Genomic DNA, 8818 nt, shown 5'->3' on the forward strand with positions numbered 1-8818 from the left:
GTTTTTTCATATTAGTTCACAGTGCATCAACTAATTTTAACAAATGTATTAGTAAATTTTGAAATTGACATTAACAAAGAAAGATTAAAGGGTTCATATGATGCAATTAAAATGTTTCCTTTCTCTTTGGAGTGTTACAAGCTCTTGGTGCATAAAGAAGATCTGTAAAGTTGCAAAGACTAGTGGAAAATAATGTGTTTTTTTAACCTTAAACTGCATAAACACATTTCATTACACCAAATACACAAAATAATGTTCTTTTTAGCAACATCATATGACCCCTTTAATAAATGCTGTAGAACAGGGCTATTCAACTGGCGGCCCGTGGGCCAAATCCGACCTGCCAATCATCTACATCCAGCCCGAGGGAGAAGTAAGCGCAGGTCACACATATGACTTGAATTGTTGTCCACAAGGTGAAAATAAGAAAAGAAAGAGACGCAACAACAACAACAATCTACGGGGACTGCAACATCAATAGACAGCAGCGTTGACAAGCGTTTATGAGGTAGTTATGACATATCCACAACTCTAGTTTAAAGAGTATAAAGAAAGAGTTTAACGGTCATAACTTCTGGTGAGAAATATTGCACACTGGACGAAAATTATTATCAAATGAAGTATAATTTGAAAGGCTGCGTGTTCGGCTGTACACATACGCTGAGCCGCTTAGCGCGCCAGTAGCGCTTTTGACAAAAGCACATACAATTATGTCAAAATGCGTGGTTTTGGCGAGTTACCTCGTAAACGTAGTCTTAAATGAGTTACAAAGTCCTAAATGACCGTAAAGAGTGTAGAGAAAATCAGAAGTGCATCAGGTTTTAAAGAGACAGTGCTGCTTTTAAAGTGAAACTTGCTGAAGTCTGTCATGGCTTTCAATTACACTGTAATGTTGAATAGCTATAATTAATAGGTAAAATTGAGGGAAAATGCATTTAATAGAGACACCAGTAGCAGTATCGGTATCAATACTTTATTAATAATAGGCAACATAGTAAAAAGATGCCATTAAACACGTATTTTAAATATACCATCTTTATGTTGTTTCTACATTAATTTGGAGGTTCAATGTGAAATTATGACAATATAAATATGCGATTAATCATGATTAATTACAGAAAAATTTGTGATTATTATTATTTTTTTTAATTGATTAACAGACAGCACTCTGTTAACCTTTTATAGATCTTGGTGTTTGGTAATATTAGTTCAATTTACTGCTGAATATGCATTTCAATTTAATTTCCAATTTTTTAGGCCTCCCCAGAAAGAGATCGGGACGGCCCCACACCCTTGGCCCCCTTCAAATTTTCAGTTTGATCATCTGGCCCTCAAATGAAGCTAGTTGAATAGCCCGGCTGTAGAAGTACACTTCTCTTAAGTCACGGTTTAAAGCAAGTACACAACCAGTTTGAAAGGTCTGACCGAACACACTAACAGAGTGAGAAACATGAACAGTGCTACATGTGTCAAGTTCATAGCCAAAGTATTTCATGCTTTCAACAAACAGAACACTTTTTTCCAAAGATCCAACCATGACTGGAAAAACATTTGGGACAGTAATTTTTTCTGGTAATGGACTGCCCAATTTCCAATGAAGCATAGTCTGAACCTGACTCTTGTAGGCTAATGTCTTATATTTATTTTTACTTTACTTTTACTTTTAGTCATTTAGCAGACGCTTTTATCCAAATCGACTTACAAATAAGAAAAAGTAATTAAAACTAAAAGCTAAAACTCTATAAATACTATATCCCTGCAGTATGTAGAAAAGCCTAAAAAACTAAAGGAAAAGAAAAAAGTACAATATTGTTATTGCTTTCTATCATCTAGCAAGTCCATTGTGCACTGACCTCTACTTTGTTTTTAACATTAGTTAAATTGGTATGGCTAAGATGATATGGATGATATATTTTGACATGTCTCACCATCTAAAACACCAGTATAGGTGACAAGTTTGGCATCTGCTGTTATGAGCAGTGGCTCAGTAAGTTGCCCGGCACACTCCACGCATGATGTTTCTTTTGGTATCAACTGCCTTGGAAGATCTTGCAAAGATTTGGAACCAGTGACCAAATGTTGGGGTAGTTGGGCAGGAAGAGCTTTTTTTCCCCATTAAATAGTGAACCATCCTACGAAGGCCTGCATCATCAGGAGGATATGCTTGTCCTTCATCTTCACCTGGTTTTGCTTTGGATACAGAATCTGTCTCTTGATTATTCACAACTGGATCTGGCCTGATATCACTCGCTTCAGTCATGAACAGATGTCGGTCAGTACTAAAAAGATGCTATTTTGCAACTGATTTATGAAGACATGACTGTCTTGCTTTGGCACATGGACAGTGCCAGGACTTCTTTTTTGAATCATATGCTGCTATTACTCTACCCAGTCTGCTGTGGTATGACACTTTTGGCTCATATATTGAAATGAACTTTTTGGATGGAGGCCCTCCAACAGTCACCTCAACAGAAAGTGGAACACCTGCATCAGTAGCTGCCTTTTGTTGGTTTAAGCAGCTCTGCTTCCTTGCATCCCCAAAAAACCTACAAGTAACCATTTCTGTCAGTATCTCCTCATCTAAAATGATGGGTGTAGTGCCTGAGCGGGGACAGAAGAGCAATGACTTAAGATGAATGCATTCATAAGGAACAATTCCACTCCTCACTGCAAATTCAGCATTTGTGTTGAATTCATCCAATTCACAGGTTATTTTTTGGCTTGCACCCCATGTTTTTTTTAACATGTATAGGAGAGCATGGCTTAAAGAATGACTTATCAACAGCAAAGATGCCATTTTTGGCATCAATGCATTGGCATGATAGATGCCGCTTTGCTGTAATATCTGCTACCCTTTGCCTGTGTCTTCGGTTGATATGAACCAGCAAGTGCCTTTGATTTATTTTAATGCCACAGTGTGTGCAAGTCACCCTGACTTGCTGCCGGACACGTACTCTTTTTGTTGACAATGATGCTGGGGATGGAGGTGGTGCTGCTGATGCTGGGGATGGAGGTGGTGCTGCTGATGCTGGGGATGGAGGTGGTGCTGCTGATGCTGGGGATGGAGGTGGTGCTGCTGATGCTGGGGATGGAGGTGGTGCTGCTGATGCTGGGGATGGAGGTGGTGCTGCTGATGCTGGGGATGGAGGTGGTGCTGCTGATGCTGGAGATGGAGGTGGTGCTGCTGATGCTGGAGATGGAGGTGGTGCTGCTGATGCTGGAGATGGAGGTGGTGCTGCTGATGCTGGAGATGGAGGTGGTGCTGCTGATGCTGGGGATGGAGGTGGTGCTGCTGATGCTGGAGATGGAGGTGGTGCTGCTGATGCTGGAGATGGAGGTGGTGCTGCTGATGCTGGGGATGGAGGTTGTCCAGATGCTGAATTTTTACACATTTTAAAATGTGTAATAAGACTATCACGTCTAATTACTGTTGATGTACAGTAACAGCAGTGGAAATGTGGTGATTGCCTGCACTTTAAACCACACTTGATGATGATAAAATCTAAAATGTAAAAAGAATAAATTAGCACAATTGCCTTTTGTTTAATACAGTGCATCGCCTATGCTGAGGTTTTGTGATGTAACACCTTGCTCAAGAGCACAACAACATTAAGATCCTTTTTTATATTTTTTACCACACTCCCACCAAACACTAAGGCCAGTGTGAGTGAAGGTTTTGTTCTGTCCAAACAGAACACATGTAATTCAACCAAATAAAGCCCTGATTAAAAACTATTAGCTGAACATGCTACTACATGCTGGAACAAATGCCTGACAGACTCTACATCAGCCCTTGCAGGCTGATTGCCATGTAAAGAGTTTTTATATACTTGTTTTTAATATTTACAGTGATCCAAATTAAGTAATGTAATGCAAAAAAACTATAACAACAACAACAACAAAAAACTTAAGTGAAGTATGTGAAATTCAGACTTCCTAAAGGTTTCACAACACAAGAACATATTAAATGAACAATATATTTTTAGTTTAAAATGCTAGGAAGAAATGACTATGACATGCAAAAACATTAAAATTCAACAAGCATTCTCACACCCACAGTACTATAATTAAAATAATTCACACACAGACACACACACAAACATACCTTCTTCTTGAACTGCATTTCGCGTACCTTACTAGTCTTCTACCACGCTACAATCCATCACGCTCCCTAAGGTCGCAAAACTCTGGACTTTTGGTAGTACCTAGGATAGCAAAGTCCACTAAAGGAGGTAGAGCTTTTTCGCATTTGGCTCCCAAACTTTGGAATAGCCTTCCTGATAATGTTCGGGGTTCAGACACACTCTCTCTGTTTAAATCTAGATTAAAGACACATCTCTTTGGCCAAGCATTCAAATAATGCATCTCATAATCTTGTACTGCAGTTATATCTGATCAAATGCACGTTATTATTCTTTAGTTTGGGTTAAACAAATCAATTTTGCTTGGTTGGAACAGCAGCTACGCTAATTATGTCTCTATTTGTTTCTCTGTTTCTGCTGGGCTGTTTTTGCCACGGGATGTATGATTTACACAAGCTTCAGTCTGGATCCAGAACACCTGAGAAGAGATGATGCCAACCCCTCAGAGGACCTCAGATGATGCCAACCCTGAAACAACATACAGAACTACCACATTTTGCTATTAGTTTGATTGCATCATATAATAATTGCTGTTAATAGTGTTCATCGTCTGTTTTATTACGTCTTTAATTGATTTTTCCGTACATTTCTGCCATATGTACATTGACTGACAGTCACCACTGATAAGCTACCACTAAATATTGTAGAAACTTAATTTGCTGTAAAGTTGCTTTGCAATGATTTGTATCGTGAAAAGCGCTGTACAAATAAACTTGAATTGAATTACAGTATTTATATCTGTCTGCTATATTTAATCTGCTCTCCGCTTTTGTTTTTTGGCTTGTGTTTAATGTTACACGCATTTTTGTTCCTTTGTAGTTAACAACAACGACAACAATAATAATAACAATAATAAATGAATCAATAAATAAAAATGTGCATTGCCCTGATTTTTAGTCCTTGCTGCTCCAGGAACCACCCACTCCCGCTTGGAAACCAATCAGATGTTTAAACATCTTTCGGCGTCCTCATCATTATCCCGCCCCCTCATGTACAGCGCTCAATTTCATTTCGTGCGACCTCGTGGATTGTCGAAGCTGTCAATCATCAGAACACAAAAGTAAGTATTTAGAAAAAAAAATAGGCCAAAATAAAATAAAATAAAAATATAAAATAAAAAAGTATCAGTTCATGTTAATCCAAATTATTGTAAATGCAAGTGCTAAAAGCTTCCGATATCTAATGCGTGTCAAGCGGTCAGCATCAAACGTTATTCTCTAATAGTAATAATAATAATAATAAATTAATAAATAAATAATTTGTTGTTGTAGTCTTTGTTGTCAATCATCAGAATACACAAGTAATTAGCAAAAAACGAAAAAAAAAAGAATCAGTTCTTGCTAACTCAAATTATTGTAAATGCAAGTAATCAAACGTTATTCTCTTAACCCTTGTGTTGTGTTCAGAACCCTATCACACTTACGAGTTTACAGAGCAAAAAGGACCCGGCCTCATAAAATTGCTTATAAATCACTCATTATGCTATATTATCACCAAAAATTGGATTCAATCTTTTTGTCAACTTCTTTTCTTTCATTTAGGACTGGTTTTTGTATTTATATTTGCTTCGGATTAATTGTAGGCCTCATTTATCTGAGAGTAGGCACCTAATTTTTGAAGTGAAAAAAGCATTATTTATGAATAATTTTCGCAATATTAAATAGAATGCGATAACATTAACTAGTATTTTCGGGAAAAATAAATTTTTTTCAGAGCAAAAAGGACCCGAACACCACATGAGGGTTAAGTGAGCATGCACATGTAGGCCCAAACGCATTATAATCATTTCTCATTAAATGTTTTAGGCTAACATTTCTTGTGAGATTGTAGGATTTCGTCATGTGAAAGTTGATGTGTGTGAAAGTCTTATCTGTAGTGCATCAATTTCCAAACACTGTCCGTAGCTGAAGTTGGCTGATAGCAAATGAATAATCCAACCTCTTGTAATGAAAACACGCCACAGCTCACAAACACCAGACTCTTCCTAACCAGGAACAATCAAAAATAGTCCAGACTATGGTCTCACGTCAAAAATAACTTTAAATCCATATTCAAACTGGACCATGATGTGGTGTCCTCGCCAATAAAGAGTCCTTCTAAAATGCATAATTTTAGAAGGACTCTTTATTGGTGAGGACACCACATCATGGTCCAGTTTGAATGTCTTAAACTCTTAGCATCAATCCAAACATAGGCCATACATACATGTACCATCTCTGCAAAATACATCAGCAATGTACACTTTTAAATAGAAAAAAAAAACTCCTTTAGACTGGCCTTGAAATGACACATTTACCAACCAGAACACAGCACAATGTGTTCAGCGGGTGAGCCATGCTGGCTACTGCTGCATGCTATTGCTAACTCTCTCTACCACATGGCTTTACTTAAGGAAACCTAAAACACCCTAGCATCCCTAGTGGTAAGGAAGAAAACTGCCCACAAAATTCTTATTAACTGGCTCATGTCTGGCCCACACTGAGCCATCATTGGATTAATGTGGGCAGTCCCATAGTGTGGGCTGCTCACAGAGAGCCTGCGGTGAGCCCAAAGCTGTGGGCCTCTCCTGGGCAAGCCCGCACCGGGCCTGTTTAGGTTTGGTGTGGGCTGGCCCTAGCCCACTGTGCCCGCAAAAAGCCAGCGTGGGCCCCGCAAGGACATGTTTGCAGTGATATTTGTTCTTTAGATGTCCCTTCACAATATCATTTTGAACTGAGATTTCAATTTAGATTTTTACATCCTATAATATGACATTACGGAAGAAATGGTCCTGTTTCAGTTGTGTAACGCTGGCTCTGCTCTGTTAAATAATGCTGTTCAAATCCTGTGCTTGCTTGGAAAAGGTCATATTCACAAGTGTAAAGTTACAGCTATTAAATCAGATTTTATTGTATTTTGCTCTGAATTAAAACATTTAGCTGATTCCCTGTGTAAATTAAAAAGAAACACAAAAGCAGCTAAACCATCCCAGATTTTAAATAAGATTATTGAATCATCTGTGAACAAAGATACAATGTTTAGATGAGGTTTCCTACCCCCTACTCGAGTCAAAACTAAAAGTAAACACATTTTGTTTTACTATTATTATGTATCTATGTATTATCATTATTTCGTTTTTTATATAATTGTTATTGTACTTTATTTTTTTATCTTGTTTGTTTTATTTATTTTATGTTTAACTTGTTAATACTCTCAATCCCTCGCAACAGGTTTCTTGTTCTTATTCATTGTTAAAATCCAACTATCACTGTACCTTAACAGTATGATTTCAAATTTCAAATGTTACTTGCAAAATGTAAATAAAAAAATAAATTCTCACAGGCCTGTCGCCCAGCTTCACGCATGAGCATGACGAAAACTTGTTACGTCACTATGAATTACAGGCTTTTTAAGACAAACAGAGACTTAGAAGCAACGTCACGCGGCTAAGCGTAACCTTTTAATGTAATAAAAAGTTCAAAAATCGGCACATCCTTCATCAGCTCCCCGCTGCTCCTCTCCTTTCTCTCTCTCTCTCTCCCTGCTACTCGTCACACACACCAGAGGAAAAAATGGCGGCGCTCGTGTCAAATTTCTAAATAAAGCTTTCGCGAAAAAGAAATGGTAGATCCCCTACATGTTTGAAGCGTCATATTAGATTAGATTCAACTTTATTGTCATTGTGCAGAGTACAAGTACAAACCCAATGAAATGTAGTTAGCATCTAACCAGAAGTGCAAATAAGTTAACAAAGTATATAAATAGATATATATATCAAGTACAAAGTATTTATGTATGCATTAAGCTTTATGACAACTAGTGCAAGTTATGAGGTAGAAGGGTAGAGACCTGCTCAATGCAAATAACTGTAATTACAGCGTAGGCTGCAGAGGAAGTATAAACAGAAGGTGCATTATACAGTGTGTGAAATAGTATATGTTTATATATGGTCAATGACCACAGTGCAAATGGCATCAGGAGGTAGAAATGTGAAATATTATCATGGGTACAGTGTTTGATCCGCTAAACAGATGAGTACTTTGTGGAAAGAAACATAAATGCGGTCAAGGTCAAGGTAAATTTGCCCGTAGATAAACATAGTAAATCTGATAAAATGCCATTTACTTCAGAAAGATGCCAGCATCACAATGTTATTTTTACACAGAGATTGGTAGCTCTATTAGTAAAATATGTTGAGTTTAGCAATCTTTGTTGCATTATGTGCCAATGGTGACCATTCAAAAATGGAGAAAGAGCACTTTTCAAGTTTTTTTCTCCAAAGTTTGCAGACCTGTAACTCAAAAATGATTAACCCTTAAGCTCTCCTTGGGGTCCAGCTGACCTCACTGGACTTTCCCTTCATTTTTAAAAAATGTTCCCTTCATCTCAAGGGCATGAGACTCTGTGACATTTCCTAAATAATCTATCTAAAAACAAAAACATCAATGCATTAAAACAACAATAAAGGCCTGGGGTCTCATTTATAAACATTGCGTACGCACAAAATGGGCATTGAAATTGCGTACACGATTTTCTACGCACATATCGGGATTAATAAAAAATAAACTTGGCGTAAATATGTACGCACCGTACGGACATTCTAGACCATGCGTACGCACTCTTTTTCCTGGAGTGAGAAAAGTAATGAAGAAAACAACGATTTTAAAATCTGTTTTCATGTCAATATACACATTTAC

General features: G+C 37.6%; 1 protein-coding gene across 1 annotated transcript; it reads left to right on the plus strand.

Annotated features, from left to right (window-relative positions):
• Positions 1-2907: 2907 nt before the first annotated feature.
• On the plus strand, positions 2908-3579 carry LOC107715122 (circumsporozoite protein-like). Its single transcript, XM_016521191.1, has 2 exons — positions 2908-3402; positions 3553-3579. The coding sequence occupies exons 1-2, from the start codon at positions 2908-2910 to the stop codon at positions 3577-3579; spliced, it is 522 nt and encodes a 173-aa protein (XP_016376677.1).
• The last annotated feature ends 5239 nt before the right edge of the window (positions 3580-8818 follow it).

This window comes from Sinocyclocheilus rhinocerous, unplaced genomic scaffold (genome assembly GCF_001515625.1).
Source record: "Sinocyclocheilus rhinocerous isolate Xijiao unplaced genomic scaffold, SAMN03320098_v1.1 scaffold6835, whole genome shotgun sequence".
Classification (NCBI taxonomy): domain Eukaryota; kingdom Metazoa; phylum Chordata; class Actinopteri; order Cypriniformes; family Cyprinidae; genus Sinocyclocheilus; species Sinocyclocheilus rhinocerous.

Bases quoted from the DNA above. Each gene is read 5' to 3' on its own strand.
- LOC107715122 (XM_016521191.1), top strand. From the start codon at position 2,908: ATGCCACAGTGTGTGCAAGTCACCCTGACTTGCTGCCGGACACGTACT. The intron at 3,403-3,552 runs GTAATAAGACTA...TGTTTAATACAG, and splicing joins TTTTACACATTTTAAAATGT to TGCATCGCCTATGCTGAGGT.